General features: G+C 38.9%; 1 protein-coding gene and 2 pseudogenes across 1 annotated transcript; 2 read left to right on the top strand and 1 right to left on the bottom strand.

Moving 5' to 3' along the window:
• Positions 1 to 4,450: 4,450 nt before the first annotated feature.
• On the top strand, positions 4,451 to 5,449 carry LOC103416265 (transcription factor GAMYB-like; annotated as a pseudogene).
• A 3,557-nt stretch (positions 5,450 to 9,006) lies between these two features.
• On the top strand, positions 9,007 to 16,059 carry LOC103416266 (phosphoenolpyruvate carboxykinase (ATP) 1-like; annotated as a pseudogene).
• Positions 16,060 to 18,890: 2,831 nt separating this feature from the next.
• Positions 18,891 to 21,543, bottom strand: LOC103402071 (G-type lectin S-receptor-like serine/threonine-protein kinase LECRK3). Its single transcript, XM_070814825.1, has one exon. The coding sequence runs from the start codon at positions 21,422 to 21,424 to the stop codon at positions 19,055 to 19,057; it is 2,370 nt and encodes a 789-aa protein (XP_070670926.1). The 5' UTR covers positions 21,425 to 21,543; the 3' UTR covers positions 18,891 to 19,054.
• Positions 21,544 to 23,190: the final 1,647 nt, after the last annotated feature.

The following is a 23,190-nucleotide window of genomic DNA, read 5'->3' as shown; positions in this document are numbered from 1 at the left end:
AGAAAGTTAGGCTCGAGGTGAACAACCTGCTTCTTGGTCATGAAGACGGCGTCTAAAACCTTGGCCCTTATTAAGGTCACGCACTGGTTCGCAAAGCTGAGCCCAGTATCCACCCAATCTGCCTAGCAAATAACTTCATCACAGGAGAACTTAAAGTGGTTCGGCATGGCGGGAAGCAACCAATTCTGGATGCAACATTGGGAAATATGCCTGGGATCGATAGGAGGGACAAAGTCTAAGGAAGGCTCATCTTCCTTAAAAGTCTTACTCTAAGAACCAAAAAAAGACAGCTGCTTACCTCGTCAAAGCTGGTACTCTGTAATGAATGACTCATTAACTGCAGTTAGACACTTTGGTGATTCTGCAGCCATAATGCACCTATGAAAAGCAAGCGTCAAGCCATAGATATTACAAGAAAGTGTAGCATTCAAGAATAGATGTGCAAACATACAAAGTGAGACGCGACATGTGCACCCTGGGAAAGCAAGCAAGCACGTCGCGGGAAATCAAAAGGGTATGTGCATAAAATTCAAAGCAATTCATGCAAAAGTCTAAGACTTCAATATGGGACTATTTTCCCCTACATGCTATCACGTAAAACACATGCACCTTTCCCTACACATGCCACGCTATCGAAGTCTTATAAGATCTAGCCAGGGAAAGTATGCTATATGCATATCCAAGCAAAAATAGACTATATGCAATCAAGCTAATCATACCAAATAGATCGACGTAATTTGTTGATGCTCAAAACCGGAAGGGTCTTGGAACAACGTAAATCCGACCATGAATCTGCAAGAAAGTGAATGACACAAGATGTATCGTGGTTCACCCCTATGTTTGGGCTATGTCCATACTGATTATTGTATTTCTCTAAGAAGATTGGGAGGGAGAGAGCCTCTGTAATGTGAGAATGAGGCTCTCTGAACATGAGGGAGTTTGTGAGGTGAGAGTGAGGCCTCTGGGGGTGAGGAGGCCTCTTCTGAATATGAGAGCCTCCTCTAATTGTGAGGGTGAGGAGTCCCTTTTATAGAATAAGGGATTCTCACTTATTACATATTTGCCCCTTTCTTTATTACATAATTACATTTGAGTCCCCCGAGTATTTATACGAGGTCTAAATACGGAGGCCCTAAGGCCATCTCCAACCGAAGGGTCCAGAGGGCCAGAGGGCCGAAAATAGCCCTAAAACCGTCTCCAACCGAGGGCTAGGCCAGAGGGCTCGGGAATCTGGGAGGGCCCCACGGGATCGGAGAGGGCTGGAGGGCTGGCTATTTTTTTTTTTAATGTTTCTTATTTCTGTCGGTTATAACCGACAGAAATAATATAATATATATTATTTCTGTCGGTTACAACCGACAGAAATAACATTTTGAATTCAAACTTCCAACGGCTAGCGCCACTAGCCGTTGTAAATCCTTTTTTTTTTTTATGAATTTAAACCTTTTTTTTTTATGAATTTAAACCTTTTTTTTTTCTTTTTTTTTCTATAACTTCCTATAACTTCTATTTTACAAAATTTGTTTCAATTTTTTTTTAATTCTATTTTTTTCCTATAACTTATATTTTACAAAATTTGGTTCATATTTTTTTCATATAACTTCTATTTTACAAAATTTGTTTCATATTTTTTTTTTTAAATTCCATTTTTTCCTATAACTTCTATTTCACAAAATTTGTTTCATATTTTTTTTAAATTCTAATTTTTTCTAAGCCATTATACAACATTAAATTAAATTAAGTAACATGAAACAACATTAAACAATATGAAACAACATTAAATAACATTAACCGACATAAAAATTATACAACACTAACCAACATGATTTTTAAATAAAATTAAGTTGTAGTTTTTAAATAATAAATTATGTTTGGCCCTATGGCCCTTTGGCCCTCGGTTGGAGACGGTTTTTTTTTACAGGGCTAAAACGAGCCCTCTGGCCCTCTGGCCCTCGGTTGGAGACGGAGGCAAATATGGCCCTGTACTGTTCATTAAAATATTAATATCTTGGAGAATCTTGGAGGGCCAGAGGGCTAAAACGAGCCCTCTGGCCAGCCATCGGTTGGAGATGGCCTAAGTATGGTATAAACAGTAGTCCTCCAAGTCTTCAGTCAAAAGAGTCTTTTGGCTGGAGACTTGAAATTCAGTCCATATGTGGGCCGAAGTAACTAAATGTCATCTAGAACTGATACTCAATATGAGGCGGTGCCCAATCTAAAATGATGCTAAACTAGAAGTAGCACATGTTGCGAGCCTGCTCTACTTGTGGCTTATGTTGCCTTGGTTGGCTCGGCTTGTGGCGTTGAAGGTGAAGGAGTCTCTTTTATAGAATAAAGGCTCGCTTCTTATTACAAAAATGATGGGCTAGAGTTAGTGCTCGCGGCGAAGCGGTTGCTCAGTTGGCGGCGATGCTCTCTAATGAAGGTGAGAGAGTCCCTTTTATAAAATAAGGGCTCGCTCCTCAATACATAAATGATGGTCTAGAGTTGACGCTCGTGGCGAGGCGGTTGCTCAGCTAGCGGCGATACTCTCTAATGGAAGTGAGGGAGTCCCTTTTATAAAATAAGGGTTTGCTCCTCAATACATAAATAATGGGCTAAGTCCCTCAAGTATTTTTTATAAGGCCCAATTAAGGCTCAATATATGGTACATAATGTAGTCCCCCAAGTCTTTGGTCAATAGAGTTTGTTGGCTGGAGACTTCAAATTGAATCCATGTATGGGCCAAAGTGGCGATTGTTCGGATGCGGTATTTGTATACCCTGCACTAAAGCTTTATAGGTGAAGCTTTGCCAGTGAAGCTTTTGAAGCTGGAGCTTTGTAAATGAAGCTTTTGAAGCTAGAGCTCTGTAAATGAAGTTTTCGAAGCTAGAGCTCTGTAAATGAAGCTTTCGAATCTAGAGCTTTTGTAAATGAAGCTTTTGAAGCTAGAGCTTTGTAAATGAAGCTTTTGAAGCTAGAGCTTTTGTAAATGAAGCTTTTGAAGCTAGAGCTCTGTAAATGAAGCTTTCGAAGTTAGAACTTTGTAAATGAAGCTTTTGCAGCTAGAGCTCTGTAAATGAAGCTTTCGAAACTAGAGCTTTTGTAAATGAAGCTTTTGAAGCTGATTGACATGAGTGATGCTCATGAATGTTTATGTTGATTGACATGAATGATGGTCATAGATATTAACATGAGTGATGCTTATGAATGTTGACATGAGTGGTGCTCATGAATGTTGACATGAATGATGGTCATGAATGTTTATGTATGATTGACATGAGTGATGCTCTTGAATGTTTATGTATGATTGACTTGAGTAATGCTCATGTATAATTTTGAAGTATTGGACGTACTTTTGATCACCTAGTTGGTGATAATAGCGGCAGGCTGCCGAATTATTTTGGAGTACTGGGCGTACTTTTGATCACTTGGTTGGTGGTAATAGCGGCAGGCTGCCGAATAATTTTGGAGCCATAGGGCTTGGCTCTTTTGGGCATATAGGCCTTGGCCCTTCACATAACATTCCAGCCCATTATTTTGGGCTTGACGTTTTTTTTTATTATTTATTTATTATTATTATTATTACCCTCTTATGGGGTTTATACAGATGTCTCTGAAAGATAAGAAAAATAAATTACATCATTCAAAAATAAAGCCGACCCTCTGCTCAATGGGTCATGCCTATAATTCTCTCTTTTACGTGCCATCCTCACCACAATTATGTCTTTTTCTTTTTCTTCTTTTCCTCCTCATTTTTCTTTTTCTTTAACATCATGGTGTCGTCTGTGATGAGTGGGAACATGCATGATGAAAGTTGGTGGGCATCTTTTGCACTGTCATCGTGCCAAGTTGATTCCCTGAATCAACTTGGAGCTTGGGCTGCTGTGCATTAGTGGGTAGCCATGCTTTCTGCTTTTTCTTGTTTTTTTCCTTCTTTCTGCAATTATCTTAGTGGGTGGGGTTTTTGTTTGGAGCATAATCTTACCCCCAGCACATCACTGATCAATTTGCTCATGTTGTTCGCCACCCGGTCCACCTGCAAAGTAGGCCATCAGGTCTACCTACAATATTTGCCAACTCGAAACTCGCCGCGATCATCCCTACTGTGCGGAGTTTCAGATTGAAACTCTGTAATTCGTGACGCCGTGGTAGAACAAGACCGCCCTCAACAAGGTCAACGAGCTTGTTGACACCAATCTGTAGTTTCTTGATGGCGGAGCCATCCTTGTTGAAGTGCAATTCCTTGGCCATGGCATAGATCCTGGGAAACCGTGTCCTCCTTAAAGCCACATTCTGCCTTCTAGAGACGGAGAATGAAGAGAATGAAGCACGAGACGACAAGTTGTCGAATTTTCTGTCAATGACACGGCCGCTAGTCGTCGATCCGACCCGAGAGGACTGGAAGTCATCTATCCGACCCGAGAAGACCTTGGGACTCTGAAACTGAGTGGGACTGACATAAAATTACTAGAATACTAGAATTAAGCGGTGCCAGAGGGCTGGCTTACCACTTTATCCACTCGAGGTGTGTTTGCAAGCATTTCAGGAGAGTCAACAAGGCCAATCAAGCGGTGGAATTAATGGTGTGGACAGAGTGCAGCATGATTATATGCAAGCTAACAGTTTTGAGATACCTGATGTTGTATTTGACAGTTTAAAAGGAAACGGTTGTGTCTTGCATTATGTTCCTGACCTCCCTGATATCTCTCCTGGTGGCATGCTGATGAAAAGACTTGGTTCTGCTCCATATTGTGGTTTTATGCCACCAACAATGCATCGCCAAAAACGTCTTCGAGAATCAACAACTTTATTCTCTACTTTTGGTGGTAGTTTAAAAAACGGTTTCCCCCAGTTTGATCAATTTCAAAATGATACTTGTGATAAAGTTGCTCGAACGTTTGGGTTGCCTTTTCGTCATGATCCTGATCCTACCACCAAGAGTCCTCTGTCTTTTGGTGTAATTCAGGGTAGCCATTCCCTTTCAAATGGCAATTCTTCTGCTTCTAAGCCCACATCCGGGACCGTGAAGCTGGAGCTCCCTTCACTCTAATATCCAGAAATTGATTTAAGTAGCTGGAGCACTTCTCCTCCGCCGTCCTTACTCGAATCAATTGATGCTTTTATCCAATCACCCCCACAGGTTGGTACATTTGAGCCAGATTTCACTTCACCACGTAACAGTAGCCTGCTAGATGCTTTACTCCACGATTCAAAAGCTCTTAGTAGTGCGAAGAATCATTCATCTGAGAAGAGTTCAAATTCATCTAGTGTTACTCCTGGCGATGTGGCTAAAGGTTCCAATTTGAACATTTGTGAGACAGAATGGGAAGAAAATCAAGATCCGATTTCTCCACTGGGTCATTCTGCTACTTCGCTGTTCAGTGAGTGTACACCTATTAGTGCCAGTGGAAGTTCATTAGATGAACCGCCACTTACTGAGACCTTTACTGGGTGCAATATGCTGGGGGACTACTGGAGGTCGTCGATCCGACCCGAGAAGACCTTGGGACTCTAAACCTGAGTGGGACTGACAGCCGACGAACATGACTGTTTGGTTGGCTGTGGCTGAGCAGGTGTATCCTTCTGTGCTCGGAACTTGAGCTTGTGCATGTCGGAGTAGGTGGTGGCAACTGAGAAAGAAGAAGCAGAGCAGGGTGGAGGAGACCTTCAGAGTTTTGGTTCTCATATTTTCTACTTTTGGCTTGTTAGGATTTTGCAGATTCACAGCGGAGGTGAAAAATTGAGAGAGAACCAACATCACTTTTCGTATTGATTCCCACAGATGGCGCCAAATGTTGATGCTCAAAACTGAAGGGGTCTTGGAACAACGTAAATCCGACCGTGAATCTACAAGAAAGTAAATGACACAAGATGTATCGTGGTTCAACCCAATGTTTGGGCTACGTCCACACTGATTATTGTATTTCTCTAAGAAGATTGTGAAGGAGAAAACCTCTGTAATGTGATAATGAGGCTCTCTGAACGTGAGGGAGTTTGTGTGGTGAGAGTGAGGCCTCTAGGGGTGAAGAGGCCTCTTCTGAATATGAGAGCCTCCTCCAACTATGAGGGTGAGGAGTCCCTTTTATAGAATAAAGGCTCCTCACTTATTACATATTTGACCCTTTCTTTATTACATAATTACATTTGAGTCCCCCGAGTATTTATACGAGGTCTAAATACGGAGGCCCTAAGTATGGTGTAAACATAATTAATCGATCGATCTCACTCAAGAAAGCTAAGCTTAACGACAATTGCACAATGAACATGAAAAGCAAGAAGGAAATCACAGAAAGCAAACTCTTTAGATTTTGAAGCAGCAAGACTACCCAAGGAGTGGAGTTCGATTTCCCGAAGGAAAAACCTGCACCCACCCCTTGTGCGTCCATACTGAAACCCTAGAATCTTTGAAACACATAATCAAAAAAGGAAAGAAGCATGCCTAATTTCATCATCATGGCAAACACAAAAGACAAAAATGAGATGAAAAAATATTCGAAAGAGGGTTAAGGGAAAAATTTCCTTACATGAACAAAGCCTTGTCACAGAACTCGAAAAAGTATGAACGGGAGGACACAACCCAACGCAGAAAGCAGAGAAGAATTTGGAAAGAAAAACAGTTATGAAAAATTTGAAGAATGAAGGAGACTTAAAGCAGGTGAGGAAAAGCAATGACAAATTAAATATTCGTCCTAGGGAGAATAGCAATTTGTAACGGTTACCAAGTGGAGACAGGGGAATACCCAGAGTTTCTCCATATGATTGGATATGCAAGGGAAGCAAGAGAGCACAACGACATGGATTTATCTGTTGCCACGTGGGAAGAAGATGAGTCCTATTAGGAAGCCCACGTTCAGAAGAAAAAAAAAACTGCTTGGGTCTAGGGTTGATTATTTAGCTCACTTAAGATATCTCATGCCAAGGCGCGAGGTTAACGAGGAATATATTTACAAACATGCCATGCCTTGGTGATTAAGCTGGATATTCATGCCATGCTCATGCCTATTCATCATGCCATGCTTCCTTAGTCATTATTCATGCTAAGCCCAAGTCACTTATTCGGGGCTTGCCAAGTAGATTGTGGTGTGGATGGTTATGGAAGATTATCGGGCCTACATGGAATCGGGGTCATGGAAGACTTTAGGCTGCTTAAGGGCCCAAAGATCCAAGCCCATACCTTCTGTATTTCATGTAGGCAACGTTGAAAAAGAACTAGCTTAGTTTATCCCTTTCCCTAGCAAGCCAACCCCCTTAGTTAGAACTAAACTAGATTCATGCATTAAATGCATGCTAAACCTAGCGAGTCAAGCTTTTAATTCTGACTTTCCCTTCCCAGCCTGCATAGACAACCAACACGCGAAAGTCGTGAAGCGCGCTACCAGAATTAGCGCCCGCAGAAGGCTACCTTAAAAAAGGCGCATCTTGGGAAGAAGCAAACTGCAAGTCTTAACAGTGTAGCTATCTTACACCAAAAGAGGAATAATAGGAGACCTAGGGAGAAAGAAAGGGAAGACCAAGCCACAAAGAGAGGTTCCATTAAAGCCTAGAGAAGAACCCTTCACTTACATAAAGGGGGAGAAGCCATTACGAAAAAGGAAGGAGGTTATAACACATGGAGAAACACAAAGAGATAAGAGAAACGCAGGAAGAGTGAACAACCTAGGAAATAAGCCCAGAGAGTTCTAGTTAGCCCAGAAGCGTACTCCAACCCTCAAGCATCACCATCTATGCAACCTTAGAAATTCCCAGTCTTCCATTAAACATCTCAACCATTAGAAGCCTTACTATCACCATAGGAAAGCCCAGATTATCTAGTCAAGAATGCCATGCAACCATGCAAATCCCTTATCTCTCATGTTAAACTAATAATCTTCTAGCTTCCACACGATGCTTCATTTGAGCAAGTCATTATCTTGATCAATCATGCTATCTTCAAGCTGTTGATGTTACCAGGGTATTTCCTAAAACAAGCTATATCTTTTGAGATATCCTAGGACTTGGTACGAATCCGCACCAAGGGAGACAAGAGGACTTTCTCAAAGTCTAAGTCCACCTCTACCTAAATGTCCCCTAACATAAATTTTCTTCATATCCAAATCTTTTTTCTAACGAATGATATTATCTACACTAAGGAGGAGGGGGTAGGCTGATCCTCACAATGGGCTAGCAATAATGTAGTTCAAATTCGCCTTTGGTGAGAATTGACTCTAATCCTCTTAAAAATGATAAATAATTCACCTCTACCTTCAAACTTCTACTTAATTGCAAATCAACTCTCTTGAGATGTCATGAAGGAATCGAATAATAGACATGATATTCAAATAAAGATATTTAACAAGATACTATTTTCTTATGATCGGAAGGAATCGAATAATAGACGTGATATTCAAGATTTTACCTTGGATACAAGTTTTTTTTTTTTTTTTTTTAATTATTCTTATTCAAGCGCTATTGAGGGAGGGGGGAGACTCAAACTTGTTGCAATGATAAATTCTCATAAACAATTGAGTTACAAACAATTAACACCTTAAATACAAGTTTTTGTTTTTTTTTTCTAACAAGCGATATTATCTAGACTAAGAGTGAGGGGTGCCTAAGCTTCACACTGAGCTAACTATAATAATTGATTCAAATTTGTCTTTGACGAGAATCAAATTTAAGATCTCTCACTTATAAATAAAGAAAAATATTACTAAATGACACCTTAAATACAAGTTAAAATCAAATCCTGAACATATCCTTATCTTAACCCATTACAATAACTAGTGGGCTAACATTTTAAGTTACGTTCTTATCCAACAAACGCGTCCCCGTTTTGGGACAACTTGACCTGATCATCCTTATTGAAAAGCGTTTCACATTTATTTTCCACCTTGGAAATTTCTTCTTCCCAATTCTTATTCTATTTATATGCAACTGTCACCAACGATGATTACTTAAACTAACCCTAGTTAATGCATATAGCTTGAATCCCGGGACTACTCAAAGCCTTTTTATATGGATCGTTGTCAAGTGATCTCTCGTATCAAATTCTAAAACTCTCTCTTTCATCCTCCCCTTGAAACGTGCAGGCTTTCTTGGTGACTGGTCTCACTCCCAGTTTCTGGTTCGAATTTCTCTTTCTTTGTTGCATCCTTTACATGCAAAGGAAAAGGTAGTAACGAATACCAATTTACAGTATTATTTGCCCAATTTTGATCAACTTTACTAAGTACCATACTCGGTACTTGGTCGATATTTGGTCGATAGTCTTAACTAGTTACTGTAACTTGGTATCCAGTGATAATCACTCTTCGAAAGAAAAAAACTTATTATCATTTGGACTGCTCAATAATTTAGCCCAATATATTTGTTATGTTTTGCAGGGAAAAAATAAACAAATATGGCTCAGAATAATAGGGCAGAAAATGGAGTGTTTAGCTATTCAAGGACTGGAAGTATGGGACGCCATGGACTGCCGAAAATCCAAACCCAGCATGAGAAGACCGCGTCGGAGGTTTGCCACGACGACAGCACAATACCGGTGAAGGCCAAGACGATCGACGAGATTCACTCTCTTCAGAAGAAGAAGTCGCAGCCTACCACGCCCATCACCGGATCGCAGGGGGCTTTTGCCGCCACCATGTCTGAAGAGGATCGCCACAAGCAGCAGCTCCAGTCCATCAGGTACGTACGCGTGTAAATTAGTCATGCAGTTCTGAGTTCTGTCGGCAACGATGCGTTTTTGTGTTTTAATAATGTTTATTTGTTACTGAATGGTGATGGAATGCACCGTGGGTGTCTGTGACAGTGCCTCATTGGCGTCGCTGACGAGGGAGACGGGACCCCTCATTGGCGTCGCTGACGAGGGAGACGGGACCCAAAGTGGTGAAGGGGGACCCTGCCAGGAAGTCAGATGGGCAGAAGGCGACGCATGTTGAGCATCATCTTTACGACCCTTCTCTCTTTGGCGTCAGTGATAGTGCCCTCAAGTTTACTCATATCCTCTACAATCTCTCTCCTGCTGGTAATTCAGTTTACGATCCCTACTTATATTATAATAAGTAATACTAAGATCTATTTAAATATATTTTATAAATCTAACATATCATGTGATCTTTAAAATATGAGAACTTTAATAAAAAGCACCTGGTACTGTTCACTCTAACGAAAAACCACATTTTTACACTAAAAAGTCAATCCTGGTACTATTCACTTTACCCTTTATTTTGTCCTTATCATTAAAACTCAAAGTTTTCAAGCCATTTTTATTAGTTTTCCTTTAAAATATCGTTTAAGATCATAATCTTTCAAGCATTTTCCTTATAAAGTTGGGAAGGGGATTCTCTCCGGATCCCTTCCACCAAGTCATCCTCATCAACTAATCTAGGCCGTTGAAATTTGATCTAATGGCTATAAACATGGGTTCACTTTAAAAGTTATAATAATTTTAGTCGTTAGATCAAATTTCAAGGATCATAATTGTTTGATGGGGAGGACTTAGTGGAAGGGATCCGGAGAGGATCCCTTTCCATAAAGTTGATATAGTAATAATCATAGATTGGAAAGGATCATATTAGGTGATCAAATCTACTATATTTTTTTGGGCTCCAAGAATACAAATTACGTGATGTATTATTTTACGTATTATAATACGGTGTATCATTCAACGTGTTAAAATAAGGGTAGATGACTATGTTGATATGTCCTATTTTTAGTGTTATATAATATGAGAGAAATAATAACTATTTTTGGTCCAACAAGAAATCTCGTGATATCTATAAAATAACAATTGGTCATAATACTAATTGATGATACAGGCGGAAAGCAGACGTTATATGGGCGTTTATAACTTGTCAAAATAATCATGATATTAGACTCCAACGAGATGCTGGATCATATAGTATTAGTTGATATTACCATATGATCCCTTAGTTCAAAGTCCATTAATCTAGTTGTTACGAGTATTACAGTTAACATTTGACATTTGTTCGACGCTGGCCCGGAAAGTTTTTATTTTTCTTAACAATTAAATTTGACAATATATAAGACAATGTTAATCACACATTCATTTTTACTTATGCACATCATTGTTAATTTTTTGTATTGATCTTCTTTAATTCATTAAATCTGGTGACCGAAAATTAAGAGAGGTGTGTAAGAAGTAAAATAGATATATGGATATCTGACAATATATTGCTCTACACTGGCCTCTTTTCTTAGTAATAGTATAGATATTACATAGTATATTAACATTAATTATAATAAGATTAAAAGAAAATATACGCGCGGTACCTTGTCCGATATGCACGTATTATCATTTTCTTAGTAGATCTATAGATGAGATATTCTACCATATTACTATGCAATACACGTTCGTAGGGTGGAAAATCTTCATTATAGACAACTGCTTTGTAATTATTCTTTGGGCGCAATTGATTGGCAATTGGGGCTACATCAATATCTGCATGAGTTGATCATATATATATATATATATATATATATATATATATATATATATATATATATATAATCTTATGTTGTTATAAACGAACTTATTCTCTGTATATATATGTACGTACCTACAGAACTGTATGAGCAAGCTATAAAGTATGAGAAAGGTTCGTTTGTAACAGCATCGGGTGCGTTGGCCACATTATCTGGGGCAAAAACTGGCCGTTCTCCGAGAGACAAACGAGTCGTCAAAGATGAAGAAACTGAAAACGAGCTTTGGTGGGGAAAGTAAGTGCTTGCGTGCTTCTTCTCCGTAATGCGCATGCTACGGCCACTTAATTTATTTGCATCTAATTAACATATTTGATTAATCTTAATTACCCAATCGATTGACAATTTGTTTTGCTTAATTAATTAGGGGCTCACCCAACATTGAAATGGACGAGCATACTTTCTTAGTGAACAGAGAAAGAGCTGTAGATTACTTGATTCCTTGGACAAGGTATTATTTCTCTTTAGTAAAGGGGCTCACCCATATGTTGATCATTACTCTTCTTAATTTGTTTTTTATGATTGGTAAATCGTCATATTCATGTTCTGATTGATTCTACAGCTTGTTTGTTTACTTTCAAATTTTGGTAACACAAGCTTGTATGAAAATGCTTTTGTGAAAAGCACTACTAAAGTACTTTTGTTAAAAGCATAATGAAATGAAATCACACTCAAACATGATTTCTAATGTTAAAAAAACACTAGAAAATGTTTATTTTATCTACCAACACTTTTAAGGTTCCTATCATGCACGATAAAAAATGCTTCTAATCATCTAAAAACACTTTTGACACTTACAAAAGCAGTGTAAACTAGCCCTTTATATCTTAAACACTTTTGCTTAACACATGGGGTCCGAAAATCATGCAGCAAACATGTTAATCAGCTGGCAGTGACTGTTTGCAAATTAGATTGCTTGTATGCTTATCCTCTTGTTCTCCATTTCCTCAATCCAAGGGATGTGCAAATATTATATTTGTCGCCCATTAACAATATGCATATATAATATCTGGTGTATATGATGATGCACTGGATGCTAAAAAATGATATCCTCTCAGTCGGACGTTCTTTGCTTTTATTTCTTTTCCATGAAATGGGCTTTGTGGGAATTGGGTGTCTGGAGCCTAGGGATCTATAAATTTGGGCCACACATTTGTGTGGAAAAGAAATTGGAGTTGTTGGTTTTGTGTAAGGTAGGCCAATAGAATAAGTTAATGGGAACCACCAAATTTAATTTGTGTGACCCAGATTTGTGGATCCTTAGGCTCTGGACATTAAGGTCCGGAGTGGATCCAATTCTGACTTCATTCTACATGATATTTAAAACAAACAGTAGACCAAACTATTTTAGTTGGTTTTGGTCTTGACCAGTCTTTAATTGTGGACCTGGTCTTTTCCCTAATGAGTGTTGCAGTGCTCCTGTCATGTAAAAATTCAATAAGGCAATCGTAGATGTTCTCATGAGTCATGATCAGTACCATCAAACTCGTTGTGCAAACATGTTAACTATACTGTTGACAATTGCTTGACTGAGTAATTTTGTCTCTTATCTACGTGATGTTATCAATCTATTTATCTTATAGCAGTAAATTAGTTGTCTGACGTGCACCCAAGAAGTTTTGTTAAAATTGGTCTGCAACAAGATGGTCTTTTGCACTAGGAAAGTTGTAACAGCTACAAACAGCTATAGAACAATAGTTCAAGAAACGAGCTGATTTTCACAGGTTTACTTGCAAGACAGAGAGAAGCAAATTAAACATATGAATCTAATTTTGATAATTTTCCTAATCTCTTTGCTTCTTCCAATTTGTACACTCTGCAATACTTAATAGTGACTGGTGTTATGGTAAATCTGCATTTCAGGTTTTTGTGAATGATCAGTTTCTTAACTGGGATCCAGAACACCGAATCAAAGTTCGGATTGTATCTGCCAGAGCTTACCACTCCTTGTTTATGCATAACATGTAAGTAATTAAGCTGATATGCCTAGATTATTAAGTGCATAATGCTGAATGCAGCAACATATTACACTTGCGTAGTGTTGAAACGATAACTGGCTGGATGACAGGTGCATCCGCCCAACTCCTGAAGAGCTGGAGGATTTCGGTACTCCAGACTTCACAATATACAATGCCGGGCAGTTTCCATGTAACCGTTACACTCACTACATGACATCCTCTACAAGCGTAGACCTCAATCTCTCTAGGAGGGAAATGGTCATCCTTGGAACCCAGTATGCTGGGGAAATGAAGAAAGGCCTGTTCAGTGTCATGCACTATCTCATGCCTAAGCGTCAAATTCTCTCCCTCCACTCTGGATGCAATATGGGGAAAGACGGCGATGTTGCCCTTTTCTTTGGCTTATCTGGTACAGTTTTATTGCACTACCATAACAGTGTGTGCAATGATCAATTGGTGACGGATAAATCAATCTTTTGTGTTTCAATTTCTTTCATGTTTGTGTAACTGATCCTGGGATGTTTGTTGCAGGCACTGGGAAGACGACTCTGTCTACGGATCATAATCGGTATCTAATTGGAGATGATGAGCACTGCTGGAGCAACAATGGGGTGTCAAACATTGAAGGTGGTTGCTATGCCAAGTGCATTGATTTGTCAAGGGGCAAGGAACCAGATATTTGGAATGCTATCAAATTTGGGACTGGTACTTAACATCATAATTGAACATTCTACTTTAAAAATGACAGTTAGCGTGAAATGTTTATGTTCTGTGTCATGATTGGAGTGATATTTCAAATTCTTATCAAATATGTTTGCATGTGTATGGCAGTTTTGGAGAATGTTGTGCTCGATGACCATAATCGAGAAGTTGATTACTCAGAGAAATCTGTTACTGGTAAGTCTAACTGACTAATTTCGGTTTAAGCAAACTATCATTTTGAGAACTTTGAAAAAGTTGCTGTGAGTTGTTCGTTAATTCTTATTTTAGGTCCATGTAGCACAAGTAGTAGCAAGTGAATAAGATGTTACAGAGAATGATATGAATCATAGTCCATATAAAGAACATTTGCTTGGTCTTTACAACTATTTATTGTGTCCTGCTGATTTTTGGTTTGACCTTGGCAAACATTGTTACAGAAAACACCCGGGCAGCATATCCGATAGAGTATATACCGAATGCTAAAATACCGTGTGTTGGTCCCCATCCGAAAAATGTCATTCTCCTGGCATGTGATGCATTTGGTGTGCTTCCACCAGTGAGCAAGCTGAGCTTGGCTCAAACTATGTATCATTTCATCAGCGGTTACACTGCTTTGGTATTCATTTGATCTTCTTTCCAGTTTGTAGAAGTGCATGCATTGGATTTTGTTGATGGAACTTCGAATGAAAAAATAGGTAGCTGGAACAGAAGATGCTATTAAGGAGCCACAAGCTACATTCTCAGCATGCTTCGGTGCAGCGTTTATAATGATGCATCCGACAAGGTATGCAGCAATGTTGGCTGAAAAGATGCAGAAGCACGGGGCCACAGGGTGGCTTGTTAACACAGGCTGGTCTGCAGGAAGGTATAAAATCTATAGAAACAGAAATCAGTTGATGCATTTGTTGATGCTCGTTCGGCTTTGGAAAGAGAAATAAAACTAGACCAAGAGCTAGTCAGTGCGCCTTGATTATATAACATTTAGGGGTGGTTTGGGAGTGAAGTGCTTAAAAAAAAACACCCATGAAAAAAAGCTGTGAGGGTTTTAGGTGTTTGGTAAACTGAAAAAAATGGCTTATTTTGGAAGCTGCTGTGAGAATAAGTTGAAATCAAAGGAAAAAGCTGAAGCTGCTATTTGCAGCTTTGGAAAACTGGCTTTTTTTCAAAGCACACGGAGCTGCAGTGCTCCTTTAATGAAAAGACCTACTATCAAACTGTTTTTTTTTTTCAAAAGCACTTTTACAAAAAAGTTTACCATACACTCTGCTGATTTATTTCACAGCCGTTTATTCTCACAGCACAGCCGCTTATTCTCATAGCACAGCAATACCAAATCAGCCGTTAGTTCTTTTGCAGGTACGGAACAGGTAACCGTATCAAATTAGCTTACACCAGGAAGATTATCAATGCAATCCACTCAGGGGCCCTTTTGAATGCAACCTACACAAAGACTGAAATATTCGGTCTTGAGATTCCTGCTGATATTGAGGGTGTACCTTCAGAAATTCTGGACCCAATAAACACCGTAAGTTGCTCTTTTTTTTTGTCTACATATTCTATTGCTGTTTAAATTTTGGCATGCATTTTTTCATTTGTATTGACTAGGTCTGCGTGAATATTTCAACGGCAGTGGTCAGACAAGAAAACCTACAAAGACACACTACTTCATCTGGGTGGTCTGTTCAAGAAGAACATTGAGGTGTTCACAAATCAAAAGATCGGAAAGGATAACAAGCTGACGGATGAAATTCTTGCAGCGGGTCCAAATTTTTTATCAGGAAGCTGTGATTGATGAAAATGAAATGAAATAATGAACCTTTATATATATTTATAAATATATATATATATATTGCTTGTGAACTGATTGATATCCCAAAGTTAATGTATAAATTGCTATCAATAAACTCACCACCTTGTGTAAAAAAAGTGCCATTCGGCTTTCTGTTTTTTTGGTTGTGTTCCCGATTACTGTATGCAACTTTCTAAACCTTAAAAAGCATCAGTTTTCCCCTATACGTACGCTCTTTTCATGCTCGATATGATCAAATTAATGGCTTTACATTCCAAAGTTGACGCGGAAAAGCATTCATTCCAGTGAAGAGATTACAGCGAAACAATTCAATCCTTTCAAAAGAACAATGCATCCGAATCAATCTGAGAGAGGTTTTAAACTCAAAGACAAAGCATAGCTATGTATAAATCTCGGAGGCACATTCCTAAATGGTTATGTTTTTATCGTTAGGGATACCGTCAATATCTTGGAGGTCCATGATATAGACCTTAGTTGCGAAACCTTCGAATTGTTGCAAGCTTACTGCACCTCTCTACGCCACACATGAGAGATATGGTTGAGAGCTCATATTGAAAATACTCGAAGTACCTGCGGTTTTTCATCCATAGCTGAGTTCCAACTACAATTCCTGGAAACAATGTCGCATGTATCGACCAGACTAAGACACGATACATCAACAAAGTCAACACCAAGCATATTGCCTTCTTTTCACATCTGCAAAGCATCAAAAGAAGTCAAGCAAATCCTGTCTCTAGACAACTTTGTCGACCTCACGAAGTCGACTTTCCAGAAGCTTATTCAGGAATTTTCCGTATGCGAAACTATCCCATTTGCAATGCTTATATAGTTCTTATTTGGAAATTTTGTCAAACTTAGAGGAAGTATCCAAAAGTATATTCACTTGACCTTAATGTACACTTTTTCCCTTAGATTAGGAGTATTTTTCCCACTTGGTTTTTGCTACATGATGAGATTTTAACAAGGCATCTATCTTGGGCTGGTCATACCCTTGTGCGCGTTTTACTTGCATCCCAAAGGCGTTTAGCTATGACTTAATGCAACTTTTTACTTTTCTCTTTAGACTAAGGGTTTATCCTACCTTGGGTTCTACCAACCCCATGATTTGTGAGTTTTACTACTTATGCATTCTTCAATTTAAAAACACGATTTCAAAAGTTCGAAACTTTGTGCTAAACTTATAACTCTCGATTCTTCTGAGATTCAGCCGGTGGAAAGAGGGCCAGAGGGCTCTCTTTGGCCCTATAGCACTCCAAGAAATTAATATTTTAATGAACAGTGTCAGACCATTTTTCTTACCGTCTCCAACCGAGAGGCCAGAGGGCCATAGGCCAAACATAGTCATGTGACAAAAAACTATCTTCAACCGAAGGGGCCAAAGGGTCATCAGGCCTTTAACATAATTTATTAATTTAATTGAATTACTATGGTTACTTAAATTAAATTACCTCAATAATTTTACGTTATGGATTGTCAATAATTTTTCGAGACGGAATCTCAATAATTTTACGTCTCGGATTTTGAGTGTCATGTGTCGATCTATGAGTAACTTTGCAGATTTCTTGTCGCTAAGGAATCTCAATAATTTTATGTCTCGGATTTCGAGTGCCACGTGTAAATTTTTTTTAAAATGTTGTTTAAGTTTCTTGTTGTTAATTTTTTTTATGTTGTTTAATGTTACTTAACGTTGTTTAATATTGTTTAATGTTGTTTCATGTTACTTAATGTTATTTAATAATGTTTAATGACTTAGGAAGTTATAGAAAAAAAAAATTGAATTTAAAATTTTTTTTTAAATTCAAATATAACGGCTAGCTGACGTCAGCAAGTAGCGTTGGATTCAAACTGCTGGACTTGGGCTGGCTGGCTGGGTTAGGCCAGCCGGTTGGCCCTTTTCTCCTTTTTTGGCCCTATGGGGCCCAAGAGCCCTTTGGCCTAGCCCTCGGTTGGAGACAATTTTCATGTCATTTCGGGCTATTTTCGGCACTATGACCCTCTGGTTGGATCGGTTGCAGATGGCCTAACAAGGTCGTGATAGAAACTTTGTGCTAAACTTATAACTCTTCTAATTTGTAGTTTTGGCAATATTATCTTTCACTCTCCAGATGTTTTTAGGAGCTTATTTAAAGTACCAGCTTGAAATGTTATATCACCTCTTTCCGAATAAACCTCCTTCGATAGTAATGTGAATTCGTAGTGGTTTTGTGTGTAAGCATTTGATGATTTTTTGAAAATGAAAAGTAATTTGGAATTGAATGGAAGAGAAAGTGAAATCAGAGGTATTCTACATGATAGTATGTAGTTAAGTGCTTTGTTTTTTTTTTTTTTTTATCTGAAATAACCAGGTTAAGAGGGGAATGCAAGCAAATTAGTTTTACGATGATGCTGAACTTAAAGTGTGCTTCAAAAGTTAACATCTTACAACATTCAGAGGTCCAAAGGTTAGCAAAAACGTCAAAAATCTCAAGTTTATATGGTTCCTCGCGTGTTGGTAATCGCAGACAAACGAGGTTAATCCTTGAAAGTTGCTGTGTTACCAGTGAATTAAAGCTATGCATAAATGACTTTCGAGTTGCAACATTGTCTTTTCATGCCTTATGGGTGCTCGGGTAAGTAGATCAAGGCATAAAGGTTATCGCTAGTTATGGTTTACTGAAGCTGTCTGACTACTCTAAGGACTATTTTTTGGTTTTCGAAATGAAAAATGACTCCCGAGTACCCTGTGACTCTGTTGTCTGCGAAGTTTCATCCTGCTTTCTCATTTATGTAGAGTTATGCACTAAGCAGATGGATGGTATGCATGATAGAACTAAGTTGTTATTGATTTTGCATCATCTTTATATTTACGAGACATAACTAATGCACCTGACGTGTTCAAATTTTATAGTCTTGGCCTCCTCTCTAGTTTTAGAGGTTCATTTTCTTTTAGAAGCAGCCTATAAACGTACAATTAGTCATAGAACTGAAAACCTCATGCATATCATTCATGATGACGCAAACACTTACAGACAGTGAAGCTTGCGGTGAAAATCACCATGCTGCTTATTAGTTTTATTACATAAACTAAATGTAAGGTTTGATCAGTTTTCTGATCACTCAAGTACGTATCACTCACTCGACTTTAGATGGTGCTGAGAAAAGAAATAGGATTGGGAGGGATTGGGATGTCTACAGTTCCTTCAAGCATGAGTAAAACCTTCTTCATAGAAGGACGCAACGACGGTTCATCCTGGATGCACCAAAGTCCAACTTTAATCATCCTTTCAAATTGCCTTGTGTTTACCTCTTCTTCACCCACTAGTTTTCCAAGCTCACCCGTCTCGAAACAATGGTAGGCTAATTCATCCAAAATAGCCTCCTCGTCGGGAAGACTCCAATCCACATTCCTTCGACAACATATGATCTCCAACAACACAACTCCGAAGCTGTAAACATCAGCTTTAACTGTTATTGGCATTTTCCTATGCCACTCTGGTGCAACATATCCCCTGGTTCCTCTGAATCCAGTTGTGGTTCTAGTTTGGTCTGCCTTAAGCAGCTTTGCCAATCCAAAGTCGGCTATTTTCGGGCACATGTACTCATCCATCAAAATGTTTTGGGGCTTTATGTCACAATGAATAATCTGCGTATCACACTCTTCATGGAGGTAAAGAAATCCTCGCGCTATGTTGCAAGCTATTCTCATTCTTTCTTCCCAAGACGGCTTCCCATCAGGCGTGAAGAGTATATCTGCAAGTGAGCCATTGCTCATGTACTCGTATACCAAAAGCCTTTTTGGTCCATCAAGACAGTATCCAAGCAGACGGACTAAATTCTTGTGATGGGTTTTCCCAATGACTTTTAGTTCAGTCTGAAATTCTTTTTCGCCTTCAGCAGCAACTTTCTCTAGTCGTTTGACAGCAACTCGCTTTTGGCTGGCCAAGATCACTCCTTTATAAACTGTTCCCGACGCGCCTCTACCAACCTCTTCTGTAAAATTGTTGGTAATCTTCTCTAACTCTTCATAAGTATATGGTCGCAGAGCGATGTCCTCATTCAATTCAGAGTCAAGAATGGGAATATTCACTCTTCCATATGACCACGCATTATGTTTGCAAAACGTAACTACAGAAATCGCCACCAAAATAGATCCGAAAGCAGTAAGTGAGAGACCAATAATCAGGATGTCAGTTCTACCTTTTCTTTTGCTTCCTTTTTCTGTGTCTGGAGCAGTCGTACATGTAGCTACCTTGATGAGCTCTAAGTTTGGAGTACTAACCTCTCTTCTTCCATATCTCAAAGGAAGCCTCTGCTTTCTGCAGCTTGTACCATTGAAAATCGCGGCTTCACAATTACAGTCCTCCAAACAGGCTCCTTTGCAAGCTTCTTTGTCTGATAATGGCAAATCCACATACGAACTGTCTTCCCATATTGTGCTTTGCAGTTCTTCCATGGTGTACGGGAAAGTTTCGTTTTTGTATTCGCAAACATCTGCAACTATCCTCCTACAGCTTGAAGTCTTATTTCCCAGGTTGGCAAATACGAATCCAGGAAGACATTTACACTTCGCGTCAAGATCCATTGAGACACAATAACTATTTAATCCGCATACGCCTTTAGGGTCACACTTATCCTTGGAAGATTCCCATACAATTGACTTACTACCGTTGTGATTCAAATCATGCGAATACAATCTAAATATTCCATCTGCATCAATTCTCATGAGATAAATTGTTGCTTGATCAGCAGGAAGACCTCCATCTGTTATATTCCTGATATTCGAACCGGTATCATTTAGCAAGTAGAGATGGCCATCAGCACCAAAATTAAGTGTCACGTTCTTTCTGCCATACGTTCCAGATGAATAGTAGGCATATGGAGCTGTGTCTGGAGTATTTACAGGGTATTGGACAAGGTTTCCATCGGCTTGCATTTTCAGACGGAAAATGCCAGTTGAGTGATCAGATTCTGACTTAGCAGAGAACAGCTCGTCCCCAGGAGACAGGCTCTGAACCGGCAAAAGGGTGTCAGTCGGGTGCTTAAAACTTTGCCATACTATGTCTTGACGAGCATTGTATATCACAAAATTGCCGGAATCAAGCATGGAAGCCGAAGAACCAGAGGTATACTCTATCACGAAACTTTGGCCTGGTGTTGATGTCAAGGAAAACCCATCACTTGTGAAGTCCAAAGTAACATTGCTGGAGAGCGGAGGGTCGTCTCGGTTTGCAGTCCACACTATAGTTGTTTGGGGGATTCCAGCAAGAAATATCCCCACAGCATAGCCATTTCCTTGCTTGTAAAATCCAAAGGCGTATACACCAGAACGTGACAACCACGAGGAGTTGGTAGTCGGCGTTAAGGAAGATCCGTGGCTGATATTTGACTGCATTTGTTGTGCTTGAGCAACAACAAATGCCATGGCAAGAACAAAGCAAACCATAAAAGGCATTGAATAAGATCTGATCAACGTGAGTTGAGAAAATTGTGGTTGCAGTATGAAGTTTCCCATTTTTGAGTTGCTTTAATATTAGAAAGATCAATGCTTGAAATGATTGATCTGTAGAAGTCAGTTTTTCCTAATGGAATTATACCTGCCAAGTCAAGTCGTTTCGTTTGGAGTACTCCCAGACTTTTCCAGGCTCCCGTCTTTGAAGGGATGTCCAACTGGGGCCCCTAATAGAGGAGAGTAAATTGCACGGAATAAGTTCACTGTCATGTGACATTTCAATTCAATAATATCATATTATGTGGAAAAAAATATACATACAGCATGACATTAATGTATTGAGATGCATGGCAATGAACAGCTTACAAGTTTTTCTCCTAAAGGAGCCCACCACCTTATACTTGAGTTTCATTCGTCTTCACTCTAGGGTAGAAAATGTGGGCAACAATCAAGTTTATTTAAGTTACGGTGTGCTTCTTCGTGGGAATTACAAAAGCGTAATTAGCGCAGATAATTGCTCCATTCATTCACATACTCGCAGACACCATCAGGAAATGGCAAGCTAAAATCAAGAAACTACGTAACTATGTAAAAAAAAATTAAATTAAATTTTTTTTTCTCTTTGATTAGTCAAAAAAGTTAACATCAGCAAAGTGGTCAATAATTAACATAGTTGAGGTACTAAATTTTCGTTGGAAATTGGGATTTGGTTGACAAAAGTTTGATTTTTGGTTGACAAAAAGGGATTTGGATCCTCTCCTAAGCAAAGGAGACAAAGCCTCCTGACCTAAATACACGGACTGTTAGATTTTGATCAAACGGCTACAATTATTATAACTTTTAGAAGTCTCCTATTTGTAGCCGTTAGATCAAAATCCAACGGCCCGTGTGTTTGGGTTAGGAGGATCCGTCTCCCTTGCTCAGGAGAGGATCCAAATCCAACAATATGTAGGCTTTTAGCATCTATGCATGGAAGTTAGTAGTATAGTGGTATTCTCTACACTTATTAGTGAGAAGTTTTAAGTTTAATTTATGTTAATGACAAGTTCTATTCCAAATTATTATTACTAATACCGCAATATGCAGTATGAAGTTTCCCATTTTGAGTTGCTTTAATATTAGAAAGATCAATGCTTCAAATGATTGATTTGTAGAAGTCAGTTTTTTCCTATGGAATTATACCCACCAAGTCAAGTTGTTTCGTTCGAAGTACTCCCAGACTTTTCCAGGCTCCCGTCTTTGAAGGGATCTCCAACTAGGACCCTTAATGGAGGAGAGTAATTTGCACTGAATAAATTCACTGTCATGTGACATATTAATCAAATAATATCACACAATGTGAAGAAAAACGTAGATACGACATGACATTATAGTATCGAGACGTCACGTTGACGATGAACAATATTGCATTTAAGTCGTTCTCCTAAAGGAGACCACCACCTTGTGAACTTCAAATGCGTGTGTTTTTTCAATCATACGACTATTCTTATACTCGAGATTCATTCATCTTCACTCTAGAGAAAATTTACTAATACATTGTTAAGCATCTTCGACATGTTGATAGTTAACAAACCTTCAGAAGGTCTAATCGAATAAACAGCCATCATGGTGATAGTGTAGTCGGAAGGTAGCACATGTAGTAAAAAAAATCAATTTAAACTCTTGTGATAAAGTTCGTTTGGAAATAAACCTAAACTCAAAATTTCTATTTTTCTCCATTAGTCAGTGACTCAAAATGAAAAATGGAAAATGAAAAATTAGGAGTAATACCGTAGAAAATGTGAGCAACAATCAAGTTGATTCTAAGCTACGGTGTGCTTCTTCTTGTG

Source organism: Malus domestica, chromosome 15 (assembly GCF_042453785.1).
Source record: "Malus domestica chromosome 15, GDT2T_hap1".
NCBI lineage: Eukaryota > Viridiplantae > Streptophyta > Magnoliopsida > Rosales > Rosaceae > Malus > Malus domestica.
The sequence above is the reverse complement of the archived record's forward strand: the minus strand, read 5'-3'. Positions and strand labels throughout refer to the sequence as shown.

What these genes read in the sequence shown, in the direction of transcription:
- LOC103402071 (XM_070814825.1), bottom strand. Translation starts at nt 21,424, where the DNA reads ATGGGAAACTTCATACTGCAACCACAATTTTCTCAACTCACGTTGATC.